The following is a 22,921-nucleotide window of genomic DNA, read 5'->3' on the forward strand; positions in this document are numbered from 1 at the left end:
CAGCATCTATTTTGCTTCAGAGACATCGCTTTTGGTTGTATACAAATGCCACCAATTCAATTAATTGAATAAAGCTCCTCCAATTCATCAGCTTTCTTTAATCAGAACATAAGAACAGCCCTACTGGATCAGGCCATAGGCCCATCTAGTCCAGCTTCCTGGATCTCACAGTGGCCCACCAAATGCCCCGGGGAGCACACCAGATAACAAGAGACCTACATCCCCATGCCCTCCCTTGCATCTGGCATTCGGATACATAGCCCATTTCTAAAATCAGCAGGTTGCACATATGCATCATGAATTTTTCCTCCAGAAACTTATCCAATCCCCTTTTAAAGGTGTCCAGGCCAGATGCCAACACCACATCCTGTGACAAGGAGTTCCACAGACCAACCACACACCCAACAGATCCTGCAGTGATAAAGTCCATACAAGGTTTCCGCTGCCTGGCACCTGGGCAGACCCCCTTGAGCTCTGTCTGGTTCCCCAACTGTCAGCAGCAGCATCCAACAGGCCTACCTGGAGACTAAACCTGGATTGTCTGCAGGCAAAGCAGGTGCTCCATCCCTGAGCTATGGGTGTTCATGATGAACCAACTTTATAGTGACCTCTTGTTTATCTCTAGAGCAATGCTGTCTACTGTGACAGGCAGCTGCTCTTCAGGTGCTCAGACTCAGAGAGGCTTTTTGGAGCACCTACTACCTGAAATCCTTCAAAGGTGAGATGCTGATGATTGCATCTGAGACTTCTACGTGTGCACAGGAGATGCTTTTGGGTCACTAACTGACAGCTCTTCCTTGGCCTGGGCTCGTATTTACTCTCATTCAGCGAGAGCAGTAGAAAAGTTCCTGCACTTGGAAAGGCTTCTCAACTCAGAATAACTGAGTGACCATGGATGGATGGCCCAGATGTTTCATGCTGCAGGCTTCCTCAGCTGGCACCTCATGCCACGTGTAGGAAACCATTGGGTTCTAGAAAACCCTTTCCTTCCCCTGAGCAGAGCACGCTTCCTGGAGGTTCACTTGCCCAATTGTTCTCACACGTCAGAAAGGTGGCTACTCACCCAAGTCAGGAGAGCAAATGCAACCTGTAGCAGTAGCCCGAGTGACCCATACAACCAATCGCCAGCCAGCTGACCCCCACCACAGTGCAGTTCAGGGAATATCCACACCACGTTGAAGACTTGACTTTTGAGTTTATTAAAAGACATATTTGCTACACTTAGCACAACAGCAGATAGCGATCTAAAAGCTTACTCCCAATGAAGCAACATCTGGGGCTGATAAACAGACCCAGAAAAGAAGTCAAGTTTATAAAAGTTTATATATTACAGGAGGAGTGTGGGGAAGAGCCCAACCTCACCTCCCACCTCCATCAGATAATTAAAATGCCTGCATTAATCACGTTTGCCATGGAACAAATCGTTGGAGCCCTCTTGCCTCCCCTTTCCAGGGTCTGTTATTGTAGTAGGCTATTCCTGCTGCAGTCTGTTTGGTAGAGATAAGAAGCTCTTTATCTTACTTGGCAATCTTTATCAGAGGAGAGATCGAGTCCTCTGCTTATCAGCAGCTCAGATCAGGCTTCAGCAGAAAGCAAAACGGAAAGGGGGGGGTAGAGGGGAAGGAGAAGGCTCCCACTAACTTCAGTAAAAAATTTTGCTCCATATTCATATGTAGAAAAACATGAAACGCGCACACGCGTCCCTGCATGGGCACGCAACCACACAATCACTGCCCGATCAATCTGCCTGCTTTTTATCAGCTCTCCCCCATCTAAAGAGCCAGGACTGTAGCTGCATGCAGAAACACACACAGACAGCTGCCAAAAGGTTTGATCATTTTCTCTGTGTGCCCACACTCCTGTGTTTGAAGTTAATAAATGTAACCAACTATCTTGGCTAGGGATCAGCTCTCTGCCTTTTTTTTTTTTATCAGCTGTCCACATCTATCAAACAGCAGAACAAAAAAGAGACACAGGAGGAGGAGGAGGAGACAGACAGAGAGAGAGAGAGAGAGAGAGAGAGAGAGAGAGAGCGCAAAACACACACACGCGAAAGCTGCCAAATGCATCCTGATGTGGCTGTGCAGGGTTGTCATTCAAAAAAGAAAAATATGATGGAGAGAGAGAAAAAATATATAAATGGGAGGGCATTAAAATGACCTTAATATTTAAGGTTGCAGGCATTTGACTGACTTCCAGCAACCCTTAAAAAAAACCACCTGGAGATCACACTAGCAAATTGCCAAGGCAAAAGCCCAGGAGAACCTACAGAAGGTTTTAAAAATTAAAGCCACAGAAAGGGTACAGCGCTGGCTGTTCTGATCCCCTTATCGGAGTCACCATCAGCTCCCAGTTACAATCAAGCTTTTAATGCCCTTAACTCAACATAGCATCTAAGTTTCAGCCAGAAAGGAAGAGGAATGAAAGCAGCGCAGAGGATGGGCCTTTGAAAGCTCCTAATAGAGCGAGCAATTACCAGGCAGGCCTCCACGGGGTGCCCACTACTCCTAGCCGTGCATGGAAGAAGGGGCTGCAGGATGCACAAGCTCCGCAAGCGGCCAGCAAACACTGCCTGGTGCTTCTTCTGCCATGTGCGCTCATTGTTTGACCATGAAGCTGCAAGAGGCGACAAGGAGGACAGATGCCATCTCCACCTCCTCTATATTTCCAAGTGTGGAAGCTCTTGTTCAGTTTCCACAGCTGAAGTCTTCTAGGGCCACACTCGATCAGGGACCCTGCAGACATCTCTATGACTCAGTCCGAATGCAGCATCATGGAACCGAAGGCATCAGGGAAAATGGATTCCGCCTTGCATCCATCCCCAGTCTAAATGCGGCCAACATTATCAGAAAAAAAAAATCGCTCAGACCCATTTCGACCACGGTGGGCAAACAGCTCAGCTGATCAATCAAATATTGCCAACTGACCAGGCAACTGCCTGGCCTGTCATTTGACCACAGTCCAATATTGTCAAATACTGCACAAAACAGTAACGCCTGAAGCAGCTGCCTCCCTAAGCACAACTGTTTTTAAAAAATGGTGTGTGTGTGTGTCACTCTGGTCTGATTTACATTTTAAAAGCCAACAAGAACCTCTCCAGGACTCACTCACATTTACCAGCAACTTTGTCCAGCATGGTTAAACACTGCAATAAAAACCACTGCAAGTTTTGAAAGCTCATTTCGTTTGACGATTTTGTTTCTATAATTATCACAGGTATCAAAACTGCTGATGATTAACACATCTTTTAATTGTTATTCTAACAAAGTCTGTGCTTTAGAAATTTTGAACTGTTATTTGACTATTTTGGACCAGGAAGAACAGATCAAAGCTTTTTTTTTTTTTTAACCAATCCAATGTCCAACCCTAATAATGTCTTGAACTCTGCCTTATGATAGAGTCTGTCACAGAGGTATCAAAAGCCTTGTTGTGTCTGATTGCAGTGGATGAATTCTAAGTATTCACATTCAAGGATGGTGACCTTCCTACATGCCCACCTTGGCTGATGCTGTTCTCTTAAGAGAGCTTACTGGAGTCCCTTCTGGTCATTGCTTAGAATGCTATCACATGAGAGGCCCTAGACAGCACCTTCCCCAAGTAAACAACTGCAAGACCACTGGGAATTAAGGTCCAAGTCAGTCGTGGCCAAAGTGGCTGAACAGGCAGTGGTGCATCTGCCTCAAGCTTGCTGGCAGGAAATGAATTATCTGGATTCATTACAACCTGGCTTCAAACCAGGTTGCCTTGGTAGATGACCCGTACCAGGAGAGAGACCAAGGGAGTGTGATCCTGTTGATTCTCCTGGGTCCCAAAGTACTGCCAGCAGCAGCATCCTTCTGCCCAGGTTGGCAGCAGAGCTGCTGAAGGCAGCTGTTCTCTGTGGCTACTGTCCAGCAGAGTTTCCCAGAGTTCCATCCTGTTTCCCATGCTCTTCAACATCTACATGAAGCTGCTGGGTGAGGCTGCGTGAAGGACCCAATTCTAGTTCTCCTTCCCCTCAGCACCAGACCCCGGTGAATGACGGCGGACTAAGAGCAAATGAACAAAGTAAGATCCAGACAATTCTGAAATGCTGGGGGGAGGGAGACACACTGGTGTAGGCTTGGGGGTTATGACATCACTTCCAGGTTAATGACATCACTTCCACTGGATCCCAACAGACTGTCATTCTAAAAAGTGGGTCTCGCTGTTAAAAAGTTTGAGCACCACTGCTTTAGATGTTCAGCTGTCAGTGGTGGCTTGGGAGTCAAACTTCCATTTTCAGCTGGAGAGTTAGCTGCACCCTATACTGGAGACTGAGCTCCTGCTGGCCTTAGTCTTGTACGCTCTGGTTGCTTCTCAACTTATCTCCTGCAACATGCTGTAATGTGGCACTACAGTTGTACTTTCTTCTAAGGGAAACTGCCAGCTCTATTCTAGCGAGCTTTTCAGGCAGCAGGGAAAAACCAATTTTTGGTCCATTCAGCAAATACTGCATGATAGCGACTCTACAGGATCTGGGGGGGGGGGGGAGTCTTCCCCATCACATTAATTAAAGAAAATGGTTGATAATTTCAGGGATCCTCTACCTGGAATTGAGATTGGACCCCAAATTCTCTGCAAGCAAAGAAGGTTTTCTATCACCCAACATCCTGTCTGCATACACATATTAACTATTTACAGTAAGCTATTCTGGGGCAAGAAATGCAGCAATATAAACTTAAATTTAAAAAAAATATCTATTCAGGGCCAGGGGATCTATCAAGAGTGAAATGTGTCGGTAGCCAAGCCTCTTGGCTTTCTACAGTGTGTTCTCCAGAGTGGGGACTTTTGTCTTGCTACATCTGCCCCTTCCAAAATGTAAATACATTCATCATGCCCCAAACTATCTTGGGATAAGAAACGGAGTTGCTTTTAATATTGCAAATTAAGCTCACTACATTACAGCCAATGATTCAAAAACCACAGTCCCTTATTCGAAACATACACAAGAGGCCCCTGTTTTCTAAAAGACAACATGCACACAGGAGGATAAACTCTTTTCTCTATAGATCACTGGTTCCCAGCGTGTGGTCAGTGGACCACAGGTGGTCTGCAAAGTCTCAGGATAAAAAAAAACACACCTTTGATCACTTCCAGCATCTTGCTGAGCAAGCACTCCCTCATGGACCACCATAGAGGGCAGAGAACGGACCACCATAGAGGGCATTGCATGTGGTCCACGATGACTCCAATTTTTGCACCAGTGGTCTGTGAGCTCGTAAATGTTGGGAACCACTTAGACATAGACAAATACCATCTAATTAGAAAATCTCTCTAAAAGGAATCCACCCAGGATTAGGACAAGGCAGGGCAAGATCTTGTGGCACTAACTCCCTTATTGGTTACTCTCTGTCATACAGAGTGGAGAGTGATGACTGTAACTGTAATCACCTGACACTCAAGGAAGACCTGTCCACTGTATTACACCTCTGGCAATACTATTATTCTGGCACTAATTGTTAGCTTCCTTGTTAGGCCAGATTAACAACAATGGTAATCAGGGCTACTCTTGATGGTTGGTAGTCATCCCTGGCTACTCCTGATTTTGGAAACACTTTCTTATTCACCTTGCTAATTAAGGATATGGTTCATAAGGGCTGAGAGGCCTGGGGAAGACATGTGCACGTCTGGCCTCCCGCCAAAGGGAAGGGTCAGGTGTGGATCTCATCCTTCGAATGTCCAAAGCTGCAGACTCCAGGGAAAGGGTCTCACTTAGCAGGGCTGGTAAAAAAGCTCAGATCCCTAACATCATGCAGTGCAGGCACTGGGCTTGGCCAAGTTAACAGGACAGATGGTTTTGCTCCTTAAAATATACATGGCAAAGTCTAAGCAGCATTCACTGTATGTTAAAAACATTACACCAATGAGATGGTTAAATACAGTCTAGTGCCTGATGTTTATCTTATCGATTTCTAGCTATCACAAGCTTCCTCCCCCTTCGGAGATCTCTCCTTCTTGCAGCTTATCTGCATTTCACATCATAGGGGGGGGGGGTTTTGAAGGAATGTAGCCAAGAAGCAACGAAGCACACTAAAATAAGCAGATGTAAACGGGGGGGGGGGGGGGAATGGGACAGAAAAAGATGATCTGACATCTGCTTGGTTAGAAACAGGCCTGGCACTTGGCCACAAGCATTCCGACCCTTGCATATTTTGTCCCCCTCCAGAGAAAGAAAATAGACTTTTTTTTTCCTTCACAACACCCACATATGTCACTGCCCTCTGTGCTCTTTCTTCTGCCTGCCGCTTCCCCGCTGACACACACCCAGAGGGAACGGCTCCAGATCTTCCATCTTAAATCCTTCACCAGTTTTGGCCACCTCTATCTGGCCCCAGATCAACTTCCCCCTTACTATATCACATCTCTTCACATCTCTGCAGAAAGCAGAAGAGGAAGGAGCCGGGCAGCCAGCAGAGGCTTTCAAGTGAGCGCCAACTAATGCATTCACAGAGCTGCCCATCCCTGCAAACATCCCAATCCATCTTCAAATCACCTTTGGCTCCTTATTAAGCGGAGGCTGCCGCATGGGGTGACAAGGAGGGAGCTGGAAATAAATGCACAGCAGCAGCCCACAGAGACCTAACAACTCCTGCAAGACAAAACAGGGTGGAAAGTTGAAAGGAGGGAAGTGGGGGGGGGAGCAGTAGAAAAAGCAGAGCACCACCCAAACAAACAGCATCTCATGAAAGATGGAGGCTGCAGGAGTCTTGCCACGCACGGGCCACCCTCGCTGCCCTGAAAGGTGCCAGTTTCTGATGCCACTGACGACGAATACCCCTTCCACTTCTGCCAAGCCAAAGGCTGAGCAGCGCCTCCCCTCCATATTTTGCCTCACATATTAAAGTGACATTCCTTTAAAAATATATATATTAGATTCTACTCTGGCTAAATCACACCAAAAGATCTCCAACCATAGGACTTAGGCTCCTGCAGAAAAATCACAGCACAGAAGCACAGGATACTGGAAGGGGTCTTCAAGGTCATCTAGTCCAACCACCTGCTTAGTGCAAGCAACAGTTACAGCACAGACGAGCCCGTGTTATCCTTGGCAATCTCGTATGCATTGGTCTTCTTGCATACATCACACAAGTCATAGGTTCGACTGAGGGCATTAAGGAATGTAATGCTGAATGAAAAGCACTATCCAAGAGCTCTTGGCTTCCTTCATTCAGCCCTCTATGACACCTGGAAGTTCTTGCTCCTAACTCCAGAAAATGATCTGCACATGCTTAAAGGCACTCATCATTACTACATATTTCACCTATACCAGGTAGAACTTTGGCATGGAAAGAACACCTGGTACTAAGCTCAGGCAAACTGGCTCAAAATAAAACTTCTGTGGGTTTTTTCTTCTCCAGCTGGAAGATTGTCAACTGGATCCAAGTTTCCCCATAATAATGGGGCAGGGGGTGCTTTTTACTGCACACTTCTACTTACTTGGTTCTATTTCCTGCTGTTAGGTTTTGGATTTTGGGGGGAGGGGGGTTAATTGGATACACCTAGAACAGTGGGCAGGTCTCTTCATTAATTAATCTTGGCATTTATGCTTTGCCTTTTCATCACAAGATTACTCAAGGGAGCTTACAACACTTAAAAATTAGATAAACATAACTATTAGCCATCTAAAATCATTACAAACAGGAGCAAATACTGAGAAGGCACAAAATGATCAGGCTGCAGGCAGGCCCACTGTGTGCCTGAACAGAAATGTCTTTAAAGGGCAGCGGGAAACCATCATCAAGGAATATGACCCTCTAGTAGCAGGGAGTTCATTATTACTATGAAAACTTATCAGGTGGCCCGAAAGTTCACCCTGTGAGGTCAGTGGTCAATTCCAAAAACAAAAAGGAGTTTGGGGGGGGGGGAGTTGAATGTTGAGAAAAGTTAATGGAAATACAGGTGGCTCTTTGGACAAAGGAAGAAAAAACTTTCATCCAATTTTTCAACAACAACAAAAAAAAAAAACACCCCAAAGTTTGCCTTGCCTTTATCAGCAGAATAAATCACCTCAGGCAGGCAAACAGGTAGATGCAGCTTTGTATAGCAATTATTTCCAAGGAAAGATAAAGCAATATTATCACATGGGGCAGGCCTTGCTATCCATACATCTCTCTCTCTCTCTCTCTCTCTCTCTCTCTCTCTGCCTTATCAGTTACAGAGATCTGTTCAGGAAGGAAGGGAAGCAAGACGAAAAGCAGCCCAACCTGCCAGTGGAAAAGTTCCAGCTTTGACATAAAACTCCCCCATGGCTCCCTCTCCCCACCCCACCATACACAAATATGCAACCATCTATCATTTGTTTCCATATTTGCCCATTCGGACCCTATTTGCATCATCATGCGAACAATTTGCTGCAGAGATGTCATTATCAGCCAAAGTGCAGGGGGGGGGAGCCAGAGAATCCAGGGGCAAAGCTTAATCTTGCTGTATTGGGAGATTTTTATCAAGGCTTCCCAACTCTTGTTTGGGTTATAAAGGCATGGGGCAGAAGAGTCAAGGAGGGCGAGATGACCGGCTGAAGCACAGACAAGGAGGAGGAGGAAGGAATCCTGCCATAGAAACTGGGGGGGGGGGGCGGCACAATGTTTGCAGGCAGAGGAAAAAAGAGACCCTCCACAACCTAAAAGCAAACCACAGTCTTTTCGAGGATTGTGATGCCCCCACCAAGCTGTTCCAGTGGCTCAGTTTTCAAAACAAGAGCAAGCAAGCAGGAAACCCAAGTCACTAATACCTTAGTCACAGGGAGAGTTACTGAGAGTCTGCCCAGTGGGAGACACAAGGTTGGTGAAAAAATCCCCAAGTGGTCCAACTGAGGAGCAAGACAGCTTCAGAGCCGCACAGGACTCTTCCTCAAATGGGATGGAAAGGGAGTCAAAGTACAACCCATGACCAACAGTGCCAACAGGCACTGACCAACCCATGTACCCAGTACAACCCATGACCAACAGGGCGGCTCTGCAAGTGCATTTGGCCCACCAGAGTCAGTATAGATTTCTGTCCCTCGGAGGGCCTACCCATTGCTCCCACGTGTACAGGTCCAATGATTTCTTGCAACACAATTCTTGGGTGACAGGCCACTGATGAGAAGGCTCCTCCTTCAGTGGCTGGTTTTGAATAAATGCACTGCTGGAGACCACCAAAGAGTGGACTTCTACAGCATACCTCTGCAAAGGATGCCCATGTGGAGAGCCACAGATTTCAACACATCACAAGTCTGTCCTGTGTGTAGGTGCACTCACCCTATCTGAAAAGCCCCCCCTTTCACTCTGCCTACTGAAGAATGCCAAGAAACTCCCAAGTCTGCCTTTGCCCAGGGAAAGATACATTTACATTTATTTTTCCTCTAACAAAACACGTTTTGACTGCTTTAGGCTGCAATCCTATCAACACTTTCCTGGGAGCAAGCCCAGAACACAATAGGACTTAACTTTGAGTAGACATGGATAGGATTGTGCCCTTAATATATGCCCCCCTCCTGAGTTCTGTACTGAAGGCCAGCAGAGGTAGAACCCAATCCTAGGCATGTCTACCCAGAAGTAAGTCCCTTGACAGCCAATAAGGCTTACTCCCAGGTAAGGGCGGATAGGATGGCAGCCTACCTCCCTTAGACAGTCCAACGAAGAAAAATGATTTTCCTCTGACTTCTATTCATTCTCCTCTGGGAATTAACCCCCTAATTGGCACCAGATGGCTAGAAGGGCCAGGGGGACTCTCTGCAGACGCTCAGAGGCACAGTGTCAGATGTCCTCAGGGCTGAGTAGTGCAAAGCCGGTGCAGGTGCTCCCTCCCTCCATCAGTTAAAGAACTCCACACCAAAACCAGCTCGCCTCTTCCCCCCCCCCCCTTTGTACATCACCAACATTTGCAAAAGTCCCTCCAGATGAACGCAATAGATGGGAGTGAGTCAAGCCCCAGATAAGATCGCAATTTCAGCTCGTCCCGACAGGGCGATCTTATCAGGGCGGGACTTGCAGAAAGGAATATTTTAGAGCCGCTTATCGGGGCTCTCATCAAGGGGCGGCTCTATCGGCCTGGCGATCTCACCGGAGAAGGAGGAGGCGAGCAGGGGAGGCTGGACGCGGGGGGCGGGGGCAAGAGAAAGCCCGGGGGGACAAAGAGGGTCGTCCCTCCCCCCCATCAAAAATAACATGAACACCACCAAAACTTTTGCCACTTTTGCCCCATAGGCAGGTCGCCTATGGGGGGGGGCTATTGCAAAGGAGGATCTGGTGCAGGGGAGGGTCAGCCGCAGCCCCCAGTCGTCCACCCCCAGCTGTCAGAGCGCATTAGATCCAGGCACAGCCGATCCCCCACCCCACACCTCCCACGGGGATCAGGAGCCCAATCCTAAGCAGGTCTGCTCAGAAGTAAGTCCTGATATAGTCAGTGGGGCTTACTCCCAGGTAAGTGTGGCCAGGGTGGCAGCCCAGATTCGGTTGGAGCAGCTCACAAGAAGGGGGGGGGGAGGAAAGAGGGACGAATGGAAAGCCAAAGGAAGAGTCCGAGGGAGGCACGGGAAACCAAGCCCAGCAGTGCGGTTGGAGCGGGGAGGGAGCAGCAGGAAGAGAGGCAAGGAACCCGCCGGGAGCCGCCGGGAAAGGGAGGGAGACACGGACAAGGTGCCGGGCTCTTGGCACCCGCTTCAAGGGGGCGGCACGACGGGGAAGAGCAGGGAAGAGCGCGGGGGCGGGTGGGCAAGAGTCACGAGCTTGGGATCTATTTGGGGGGCGCTCACTCTTGGGGGAGAGATGGGGGGCCGCTCATTCTGCGCGGGAGGGGGAAGCCCAGAGAACAACTAACTCGGGATGGAGCTGGGAGAGGGCACCGGTGCGGGGACGGGGTGAGGGGGGAGCCTCGTGCAGGGAGAACCCCGGGGGAAGGAGATGGGTGGGGAGAGGGTCCGCGCAGCAAAGTTTGGGGCCGGCGCTCACGTTTGATCTGCCGGGGGTTGCTCTGCTTCCTCCTGGACATCGCGAGGCGGCGGCTGCTGCTGGTGCTGCTTCGTCTCCCTGCTGCGGCTGCAGAGGCAGGTCGGCGGCGGGGGGCGGCTGGCACGAGGCTCTCATGCCCACCCGGCGCTCCCAAGGCTGCCCAGGGGGGCTCCTCGCCCGGCGCCTTCCTCCCCGCCTCGGGATCCAGTCAGCGGTCGCCGCCGCCTCCTGCTGCTTCTCCTCCTCTTCCTCCCCTGGACGGGGCTTTTCTCTCTCCCTTTCCTCCCCCCTTCCCCGCTTCTGTTGTTGGAGTCAATGTCTCTTTTTTCCTCCTTTCTTGTTTTTTTCTCAATGGAACCTGAAATGTATCAAAACCGCTGAACGTTCCAAAGGGGCGTGGCTTCTGCCCAGCCGCCGCCGCTCATAGGCCGGCCGTTCGGCCCCTGGCCATGCCCACCGGATAAGGTGGATACAATAGCAGCTAAGCGAGGCGGGGCGGCTTTCCAGGCGCGCGGGGCGGAGTTGGGGAAAGTAGGTGAAAAGCGAGCCTGGGTGGCCGCTGCGCGGAGGGTGTTGGGGCGCCCTCCGCCGCTAGCTCAGTGCAGAGGGTGACACCTGGATGTGGGGATCTAAAGGCCCAGGGTCCGTCTTGCCGGTGGAGGGTCTGAAAGCCCAATCCTAGGCCTGTCTACTCAGAAGTTAGTCCCGTTATAGTCAATGTGGCTTACTCCCAGGTAAGTGTGGGGAGATTTGCAGCACAGGGCTGCAGTCCTGTCCACACTTTCCTGGGAGTAAGCCTCATTGAACACAATACAACTTACTTCTGAGTAAGTGTGCACAGGATTGTGCCCGATCCACACTTTCCTGGGAGAAAGCCCCATTGAACACAATAGAACTTACTTTTGAGTAAGTGTACAAAGGATTGTGCCCTATCCACACTTTCCTGGGAGTAAGCCCCACTAAACAGTAGAACCTGAGCAGATGTGAACAGCATTGTGCCCTAACTTGGGCACCTGTATCCAAAGAAAACTAACACAGGATAAAAAAAATGCAGTGCCTTGGTGGTCTATTGAAGAGCATGTGTGTGTAAAATACAGAAATATTCTAGTTAAAATCAACACATCCTAACATTTAATTTTCTAAATATCCTTCTGTTAAGAGGTGCAACAGTGAGAAAGCAATTACTATATACAGTAGAGCCATCCTTTATGATAACCAGGCAGGTGGGGCCAGGCTGGGTCCACCCTGAATTCATTATACAAAATAAAGTGTTGCTCAACATCATAAAAGCATGACAATGTTTTAAAAGCCCACTGGGCATTTTATGTTTTTTATTGTTGTAAGCAACCTTAAGCCTCCAGGAAAAGCAGTGTAAGTTTTTTTCTTAAACAAACAAATGTTTTTTTAAGTTATGCAGGCCAACAAATGGAACCACAGTCCTGAACCTGTTTGTTAGGGCTGTTTGTCTGATTAGTTGGATGAGGTTGAGCATATTAAGTGACAGGGATTAGGTTTGGCATTGTTTAGATATATTTTTTGCTTGTTAATCATTTTGAGTTAGCTCTGATAGGCAAAACAGGATACGGCTTAAAAAAAATAATTTGCCAATGAATAAAAGCAGCAGAGGGAATTTTCCTTGCTTCTAGGCAATGCAGCTTAGAAGAGACAGTCCCTCCTGTACTAGGGAGGGGGGAATGCTCTCTCTTAAAGATGGAGCTCCCAGCTTTTAAAATTTTCATTTAAATTTTTTTTACATCTGTCTGTTGAACTGTAGACATCTGTCTACATCTGCTTTTTAGTTGATTTAATTGTGCTTTTAATCAATTCATCTAACCAATTATGCATTGTGGTTTTGTTTTCAAATGCTGTGGTTTTCCCTGGCACAGTTGAAGGGAGAGCATCTGAGCATGTTAAGAGTGCATGTGTTCCTTTGCTCCTGGGTTGTCACAACTTGAATACACACACAAATGCGTGACTTGGAGAACGGCCTAATTGTGTGCTCCCTCTTGCTCCCTAAAAGATGACAGCCCTCCCCCCAGCATTCTTCTCTCTGAAGAAGAATGCCTCTATGTCCATGGCTGGTGAGTGCTTTTCCTTTTAGAGGCTTCCTGCCCTCTTGCTACCAGTTGCTGGGGATCAGTAAATATGCAGACAATCCCATCATGCCTTGCTTAGGTACACTTGTATGAGCAACCCAGCTAGCCACTCCAAAGGACTTGGTTGGGCAGTTCTTGGGCAACCAATTCTAAATGACATGCTTCAAGTTCAGTGAGTATGGTGAGCTTTCTCCAAATTAGTTTTAGGAATGGGAAAAGTCAGGTTCAGACAGGGTAGCAGGTGCTGAAAGGGAAGGGAATGAGTTAGAGGAGGTCAGGCCAAGCAGTGGACTCTCCTTTTAAGCCAGGGGTGCCCAAACCCTGACCTGGGGGTCATTTGCAGCCCTCAGGAAACCCCCAGTCTCCAATGAGCCTCTGGCCCTTGAAGACTTGCAGAAGCCCACACTGACCTGACATGACTACTCTGAGTGTGTGAGCCAACTGTTTGACCTCTCTTATGGTCTCCCTCCATTGCTTACTGCTTCACAGATGCAGCGGTGGCAGCAAAGAAAAGGCCAGCCTTGTTTTGTGCAAGGTCTTTTATCCATCTCAAGACCTTCATTTATTCATATAATTTCCATCTCTAACATACTCATTTATGAAAACTTATTCAAATTTTAAATGTAAATTAATTTTTTTTCCAACCCTCCTCCCAAAAAGTTAGGACACCCTTGCTTTAAACCAACTCTTTCCTCCTCAGAAACTAAGGGACTTTCAGTGTCATGTTGTGGTTCTATTCAGCTATGTCCATACAACTGATTGGGCTTGCAGTAGGTTTGAATGGTAACATATCAGAAGATTCTGCAAATGCCTTCAGTGGTCTGTACCCTCCTGTGCTCCTGTTTCCAACACCTGTTTCCTGTTTCCCTAAGCCTGTATGTCTTGGGTCTCATCAGAATAAATTGTTCCATCTGCCAATCTCCTGAATGGCTTCTACTATGGGAAACATTTAGCTGACATTGCTGGTATTTTTTGCAGTTCCTTTCCTTACAAAGAGGACTTGAGTGGGAGAATTTTGGATTAGAAAACTCCAGGTTTAGTGAAGGGGAAATAGGGGTTCTGCAGAGTGGATGGGTGCTTTTGACAAAAAAGTGACTTGTGATGGCCAGAGTGTGGCTTAAAACCTCCAGAATGTTTGATGCTTATTTTGTGTCTTTAAGGAGAGAGATAGAAAGATGTGATTTTGGAAGCAGGTGACTTGTCAAAAAAGGGGGGGGGGGAACCCAACCCTGGGCAGCATCAGAACTGTGAGAACTTTTGCCAAGAGTTTCTCCATCTGTTCCTGCCTTGCAAAGGGCACTGTTTTTTAAAAAGAATTCTTGCTTGTACTTCCTCATATTAGCTGTCAGGGCTTTTCAATTCAAATGCTGTGTTGTTTAATTTGCCTGTACAAGGCAGAGGAGCCTTTACTCTTCCTCCTTCACATATATAATTACGCCACATAGTAGTCATGTGCTGTATGCAACTGGGAATGTATTCATAGCTTGCACTTCTTCCTGGCTCATGGTGAGGGCTAGAACCTTTGATAGTTTGAAAACGTTTTGATTACAAAAGGCTACCTGACTGATGGGGCAACATATCTATAAAAATGCAAATTGCAAGTCCTTTTTAAAACTGCAGATGGCAGGCTGCATCCTAGAAGAGGCATTTTACTCAAATACTGGAGGGAATGCCACTTCTAAGATAATGCAAGTTTTTCCCAGTGATGTGCGATGCAATGCCAACATGTGCTGCAGCAGGTGCTGACTTGAAAAGAGGCATTCCCCCTTCCCTGAGAGGGGGTGCCTCTTCTGAGATGGCTTTGAGATTCACTCTGGTTTTTGTGCTGTTTGTTTCTGCTTCTTGTCTTGACTTCATTGTAGCATCTTCAACTGACATAAGCTGTGCTGACAGTGTTTGGGGAAAGAGCAGACTATGGAACACATCTGAGAAATGCATATAAATATTTTCTCAGAAACTACTAGTTGTATGCAAATTCTGACTGATTGCTCAGCTGATTAAAACTCATTGGATTGACTATGGCCCAAATCTTAACCAGCTTTCTGTGATGTAGCTCGGCCAATGGGGTGTATGCTGCATCCTGCAGTTGGGGAGCAGTCATGGAGGCCTCCTCAAGGTAAGACAATGTTTGTTCCCTTACCTCACAGCAGCACAGTCAGTGCTGGAAAGTTGGTTAGGATTGAGCCCTATGATATCTTTGATGGCTTCATACAGTATCACGTTATATGGCAGGGTAAGCTCCCTTTGGAGGACTGATGTTTTGTTTGTTTTCTCTCCATGCCCCAAAGAACTGTAATCCATAGAGGCTGTTAGACAGTGACATTTCAGTAGGTAGATGTGTGACCAGCACCCCAGGCTTTCTAAAGTAAAAGTTGCCATGGGGCACTGCATCCCCACAATGCTCTATCTGTGGAAAAAAAGCCTTCTCCTAGCAACCAAGTGGAACTGGGCACCATCACAAGCCGAGATGGAATCCATTCAATGTAATTAACTGTGGCTTCATTTAACACACTTCCCCCAAGCCACCTGGCATGTGTACCGTGCAATTAAAACACAGTGGTAAAAGTCAACGAATCTGAAATTACCATGTTTTCAAACCTTGGCAGTTAATCCCCTTTCTGACAAATGATCTGCTTTGAGTGAAACGTAAAATTAACCTTCTAACTCATGCCACTCTTACCCTCTTCCTTTCCAGGTCCACACACTAAACACTCATACTGTGCTTTTGGGGCGGGGGGGGGGGGAATTTTAAGACTGTGTCCCGCTTGTCTGTAGCCTTCTGTTGCCACACAATGTGTGCAGAGGGACTGTGACTGATAACACACCAGAAGGAGAACTCCAGGCAAAGCCAAGGAAACAGCTTGTTTCCAGCCCTCTGCAGCCAAAGCTGCTCTGAAATCACAGCTGCGGATTGGAGAGAATTGTGGGTAACTGGCATGCAGATGAGCCCAGCCAGCCTTTGGATCTTTTCGGAGAGCCAAAAGTAATGGGCTGGCTGCTTGGTCCTTCTGTAGAATACTGGGAGTGACCATCCTTGAAGGCCTGCTGGATGTTTTGCATGTCCAGGGCTTCTAAATGTTGGGGCTAAACTTGGAATGGGCCCTGCTTGCAGTGGTGATTCAAAGACACAAGACCCCATGAGCTGCTCTTTCTCGTCTTGCAGACAACCCACCTGATCAGAAGTCTTTTTCCTCAATCCCATCTCATCATTCGGACCTCCACAGCAAACTTGTTTGCTTTTCACATCTGCTAGGCTACCAATACTCCATGAGGCAAGCTGCCTGTCATTTTTCAGGGGCAATGGGGTGGGTGAGGGCCTGTGAGTGGTAGGGCCTAAGTATCTCAGGGGAGCACCAAACCCAGTATGAACTTCCCTGCAGACTAAGGTCAGCTGAGGAGATCTTACTTCCACCATTCTTGGGAGGCCGGATTGGCCTCCCTAAGAAGCAGTGCCTTCTCATAGCTTCCTCAAAGCTATCAAACACATCTTTGGGCCGTGCAATGAAGCTGCTTTCCTTCTGACATTCTGCAAACACGCATTAACATAGTTGCTCTGATACTGAAAGCTGACAGTTCCTGGTCTATGTTCTGTTGGTCCATACTGCTTTTTTGCTGACTGATCTGCTCTTCTGTCACTTTCCTTGAACTTCTTTTAACTGTTTTCTGTTGCAAATTCTTTTCTGTAGTGTCTTGAGACCCTTCTGAGGTGAAAGGCAGTACTGTATTCACATTCAGCTGACATATTGGCAGGGGCCTGAGTAAAGCACTGGAGTCACATACCCTGGAAGTGTAGGGAGGAAGGACCAAATCTAGCCTGTCCAGTGTGCTTGTGTAAAGGATTACTTGACTTTCCAAAATCTGCAAAGAAGTTGGTATGTGACTTCTTGCTACTGAAATGATAGCGGTTTAGCTTAGCTGGATGCTGGAGGGAGGGGAAAATGGATCTTTCCACCTAATAGTGATGCCTGCATTGCTGCAAACCAGCAACAGGCGGCCTCTGTGTGGCCAGCAAAGGACTACTCGAGTCAATTGCTTCCCAGGCTTTGCAAACTGCTCATCTCTGAAGCCAACAGGGGAATGCAGAATCTTTGGATCCTTAGCAAAACCTCTGCATTTCTGTGCTATCTTAAGTCCAGCAAAGCCAAGACTGCTGACAAGTCATCAAAACTTTTTTTCCCTGAAATATAAAGGGTTTTTAATTAACTTCTTGTTTCAATGGGGGAAATAATGAGTTTTTAGCACCACATGACTCCAGTAAAGAGGTCAAGTGAAGCAGGGAGGATAGTGATGAAATAAATTAAGTTAGGAATCAGGACAAAGTTTCACAGGAGAAGTGAAGGGGGGGGGGAAGAGACAGAGACCTCATTCTGGGAAACAGTGCCCCTTGCACCAGAATGGACTAACTGCCCCATATTTTGTCCACTCTGTTCTAGCTTTGAGGAAGAGGTTAGAATCTTCCCCATACAAAGAATGCTCTCGGCCCTAGAACAGCAGCAGTGGCTTGAGAAGCACAGCAAGCCTTGGCATCCTGCCAGAACCCCAGAGGCTGCAGCCCATTTGCATATAAATTTCCATCATTTTATCATTTAAAAAATGCGGATGAGGAGAGTCTTATTTACTGTGAACACCTTGCAGATTTGCTAAGGCTGAAGTCTTCCTGGGCAAATGAGCAGAGGATGCTGACAAACAAAGCTAGCCCCCTTGCTCATGAGGAACCTCATAGTCCTGCTGGGCTGGGATGATTAGAGAGGGAAAAATTCTAGGCTGTCCTGGTTGCTGGTCAGTGCTGGAAGGGAAGAGAGCTAGCAGGGGTTACTTTGGGGTCTCAGAAGGTCCTGGATATCCTACTTAATATCCTACTTATGAGCAAGCCTAGTTGTATAGGGCAGGGGTGGACCTCAGGGTTGTGGGATCCAGGTGGTTCCTTGTGGCATCAGAAGGAGCTGTAGCTCAGGGGCAGAACACCTGCTTCGGTGTCATGAGATCGCAGTTTCAGTCCCTGGCTGGCAGAATCGATCCAGCTGAGTGCAGGGGTATCTTGAACAGACTTGCATGTGCCTTGCTGGACAAGGTGAAAATTCACCCAGCCTAGCATCCTTTGTCCAGCTGTAGCTAGTCAGGTGCTTCTGGAAAGTCCCTTCCTAGGACAACAGGAGAGAACCAGCACCTCCATGTCGTGACTGGCCACTCTGGAAAGCAAGATGCACCATTGGGGGGACCCACCCTGATCTGATCCAACAGGGCTCGCCTTGTCTCAAGAGAACTGTCTAGCAGCAAGGGCCAGTGGGCTGCATTGTTTTAAACTCAGGATGGGGCACAAGTCTGTTGCCTGGTGTGGTCGACTGTTTCCTCCTCTCTCCTAATGGTGCTTTTAAGCGACTGAGTGCCGCTCAGTTGTGTGTGTGTATGTGTGGCCCTGCTTGAGTCGTGTTTGCAGAGAGATTGTCATAACGCACCAGAATAAATAGGAATGCCTAAATTACATGCCTGTGGTGCAGAGATAATATGCAAGCAGACGCAACTCCCATTGTGTGCAAAGTGACATCTTTCTATGGAGCTGTGTACATTTGTATTAGTGCCAATTAATCAGGGGCGATATTAGAAGACGACGTGGGGAGAAGGTGTGTTGGGGGGTGGGAGAAGTGGGGAGGGAGTCAGAATGTTAGAGCAGAGGAATGTGTGTTCCATGAGGCCCAGAGGATGGTGAAGGAGAGGGAGATGGCAAGGTGCTGTGGTTGGAATGGCCAGCTACAACACACATTGGCTGACCATCATGGGATTGCCTCTGGCCATGCAGACAAGACAACTTCCTTGTTTTTCTGTTCTTGGCACTAGCCTCTAAACCAGGGGTCAGAGCACATCAGTGCTGCTTTTGATCTCCAGAGCATGTTTTGTTCAGTCCAAAAGCAACACGGGAACACAGCCAGAAAATCACCTGACACACTTTTGCATGTGGGAAGGCGATTTCCACGACCCTTCTATAGCACTGTCAGTTGTGTGTGGCAATTCACAAAGAACAAACAGAAAGGTCTCTGCCCCTAAAGGCTTGCAATCTAAAATTCAACATGGGGGGAGGGAGGGAGGATGACAAAGGAGGAATAGGAAGGAAAAGGAAACAGGGACAAAGTGGTGAAGAGTATTGCATTTGTTTAAATGTCCACGGCACAGTCCTTTAACAAGCTACTATGGACATGCTTTTAACAATGATCAATGGAGCTTACTCCTGCGTAAGTGTGGGTAGGATTGCACCCCTTGGGATGTTTGGGGATTTTTTTAAACAGATCAGCAGCTGCTTGGGAGGGTGAGGAGGGGTCTTTATTTTAAATAAATTTTCAAACTGATTGTAAACTTTTAATTTACATTTACTTAATTAGATTTAATTTTGTCATATGGGGGTGTTAAAAATTTTCCTGCTTGATGATGTTACTTCTGGCCATGACATCAGTTCCAGGTTAATGACATCACTTCTGGTGGGTCCTGACAGATGATCATTCTAAAAAGTGGGTCCCAGTGCTAAAAAGTTTGAGAACCACTAGGCTAGATTAGTGCAGAGTGGAGGGAGCTAGGCTGCCACCTACTGGCTTCCTGCTGCCATCTCATCCACCTTGCCTCTGCTTTGGTGCTCATGGCATTTGCTGGCTTTGTCTTCCTGGCATTCATCTTTTGTTATCCTGATCAGTCCCTCCTCCTCTTTCCTGTTGGTCCATAAGTTTAGCCTGAATGGGATTCCCTGGCTTCTGCTCCTAACAAAATCTCCTTTTTATTAATCAACTGCAGGGCCACCCCAGTGTGGGTCAGAACTGTGGTGTGTCTATGGGGATGGGGGGAGATCTTCCTCCCCCACTTAAATCTGGTCCCCAAGCTGACTTTGAGCATACAAGTTCTCTCTCTGCAGACAATGTCCATAGTTAAAAACAGTTTCAGGAGTATTTTGACCAGGACTGTGTATTGTGGTGTGGTTGTTCCCCCCCCCCACATCCCCCATACATGAGCCAATCCAGATGAGCCCCCACCTGTAGCTGCGTTTTGAAAAAGAGGTTGTGAGTACCAGTTATGCAGCTTCTGTGAAATGCCTTGCTGGGCCCTGGAGCACCAAGTTCATGGAGAGCATTTTGTAGTAATAATTCTATAAAGCCTCCAGACAGTATTATGAGATTCTGGCTAACATTTTGCTTAACCTTGTTTTAAAGTTTGTCTCCCTTCCCACAAAATATTTGTGCATCCTAGAATGCAGTCTTTGAACACGGCACACCTGTGTTTAGGAATGTGTGTCTCATGTGGGCCTCGTCTCCCTTGTGTAGGGGTGGCAGGGTGGGAAGAGACCTTTACCTGAGCCTATACAGATTCCCAGCCAGCTGAGGCAAGACAAAAGCCTGTCACTGTAGCTAATGTGTCAGACTAGGACTTGGGGTCCCGAGTTCAGATTCCACTCTTCCATGAAACTCCAGTGGGCTGGTTGCCATCTCTCAGCCCAACTGCTTTGTGGGGCAGGGGGAATACAACAGGGAGGGTGATTTTGGAGGGAAGAAGGGGATTAAAAATATGACTGATGGACCAGCAGCCTGACTCAGAATAAAGCACCTCCTTATAGTCTCGTAGGGATCAGATCCATTTCAAACACAATGCAGGCAGCCTGGTTGCCACTAATGCATTAAACGTGTGGTGCACTCTCTGTGGTGGGAGCCCTTGGGTTGAAAAGTCACATGTTTTATATATGTATTTTAAAGTATCCTGCCTCGCCTCCCACAATGCATGATGCCCATGGTGGCTTAGAACTTGGCAGCAGAACAAAATAAATCATAATAAACCTCAGAATGCCAGGTGCAAGGAAGTGGCAACAGGATGCAGGTCTCTTGTTGTCTTGTATGTTCCCTGCAGCACCTAGTGGGTGTTTTGCCAGATTTCAAGGCCAAGCTCTACCTAGAGAACCTATGCCCACTTTCAGCTAATTAGCTCCCCTGTGTTCCCCAACAATGGCCCTACTTCTGCCCTGCAGCACTGCTGGACCCCACCACCAGGGTAGCTCACCTAACCTGCAGAGGTCTTCCTTCCTCCCCTTTCCTGCCACAGCAGCACCTTGGTCCTCAGCAGGTCATGGGCATGGCAGCCACACACCAGTCTCCAAAGTCTATTCACCCATCAGTAGCCCATTGCTCCTTTAATCCAGTCTCTCTTCTACCCACACCAAACTCAGGTGCTTTTATGCTTGAGGGTCCTATTGCCTTCAAGTGGCTGCAGCTGTGCCACTCTCTGCTGAATGCCCAGGCCTTAACCCTTAAAGGGGCCACTACTGACATCCTACCTCCTCGCCAGATCTTCCGCGAATCCAATACAGTGGGCCACTGAGTGATACAGGAAGCTGAACTAGATGGGCCTTTGGCCTGATCGTGTGGGGCTCTTCTTATGGTCTTAAACACAGTCAATACATGAAAGGACCAGTATTTCCTTCATTGCAGATTGAAGTCACCAGGTAAGACGTGATCTAGGAAGCTTGTCAGTCAAACAATTTACTCCAGAGTGTCCATTCTGGATGGAGCCCTTGAATGTGTCTTGTTCCAGTGAGCTACAAAGCTGCAATCTTTGAACACCTCAATTAATCATCATAGTTGTACCCCACCCTTCCCCCAGTGAGCTCAGGAGAACCCACATGGACTGAGAGGCACCCTACTTTATCATACAAGAAGCCTGTAAGGTAGATTAGGCTGAGAGAAGTGTGGCTGGCCCAAGGAGGCAGGGTGGGGCGCATTTCCTGCTGCATGATATTTGGCCCAGCTCTTCACACTCCACGTCTGACACACCAATTGCTAGACCAGTGTTTCTCAATGCTGCTCCCCTACTACTTGCTCTGACACTCTCTGCAGAAGTACCGCCGGAAGTAACTGGCGATGACATCATTGCTCATTACTTCCGAGTTCAGACACCACAATGGGAGCTTCCATTGGTGGTAAGAGGCTCAAGATGGGTGGGAGGGCATTTTCAAGCGCATGAAAACTGCATTGGAGCTCTTCCTGCCGGTTTGAGCCTTCTACTGCTGTTCGATGATTCCATCGTGGTCTCGCTGCTGGGCAGCTGGTGCCATGCATACCACCCAACGCTACCCAGCATGCCACCAGTGGTACGTCTACCACTGATTAAGAACCGCTGTGCTAGACCACAATGGGAGAGGAGCTGTGGCTCAGTGATCGAGCCCTTTCTCCGTGCACAGAGAGTCCCAGAATCAACCTCTGGGGGCATCTCCAGGTAGGGCTGACAGACTCTTTGTGGCCACTCCAGAAAGTCTTGATCAGTAGGGGAAGGCAAGTCCCACTCCAGACAGGCCAGCACCCCGCGGTCACTCGGGCTGCCAGTGCACAGCTCTGCCTAATCTGCAGGCAGCCTCTCAGTGCCATTCTGCTTCTCCTTCCTCACTGGAATTACGGCAGTGCGGCAGCAGGCTGCAATCTTCCAAGTGTCAAAACCATCCCAAATGCTCGGTGATAAAGCCGGGCTCAGCAAACTCGAGGGCTTTAGGGAGCTCAGTCTGACTGATGGACAGGAGTTTTTCTTCCTTTCTTCCCCCTCCTCTCAGGCAACAGCTCAGCTGTGGGCCGATCGCCTGCTCTGGCAGAGGTCCTGCAAATCTCCTTATGTGCCAACAGATTTCTGCCAAGCGTGTAGAGCCACAAGAGACAGGGATCATCAACATCCGTGGGGGGGGAGGGGTTGTGATGATGGTGGAATGACACCAAGAGAAAATGGGGATGCTAAGTAGCTCCCCGTCTGGAAATATCATCTTGTCGGTGGCACCAAAAGCCTTGTCAGTGGAACCAATGACTATATTAGCAGCGGTGTCGGAAAGGGATGGATGCCTCGCTGCAGACCTGTAAACTGCCT

At 48.0% G+C, this 22,921-nt stretch overlaps 1 protein-coding gene across 1 annotated transcript in view; it reads right to left on the minus strand.

Annotated features, from left to right (window-relative positions):
* The window catches only part of ZFPM1 (zinc finger protein, FOG family member 1), a 105,192-nt gene extending 93,911 nt beyond the window's left edge, over positions 1-11,281 (minus strand). The window contains exon 1 of the mRNA XM_066637713.1: positions 10,953-11,281. Within this exon, the coding sequence (XP_066493810.1) occupies positions 10,953-10,992 (40 nt within the window). The 5' untranslated portion in view covers positions 10,993-11,281. The remainder of the gene's footprint in view (positions 1-10,952) is intronic.
* Positions 11,282-22,921: the final 11,640 nt, after the last annotated feature.

The sequence above is a fragment of the Tiliqua scincoides genome, chromosome 9, assembly GCF_035046505.1.
Source record: "Tiliqua scincoides isolate rTilSci1 chromosome 9, rTilSci1.hap2, whole genome shotgun sequence".
NCBI classification, from domain to species: Eukaryota; Metazoa; Chordata; class Lepidosauria; order Squamata; family Scincidae; genus Tiliqua; species Tiliqua scincoides.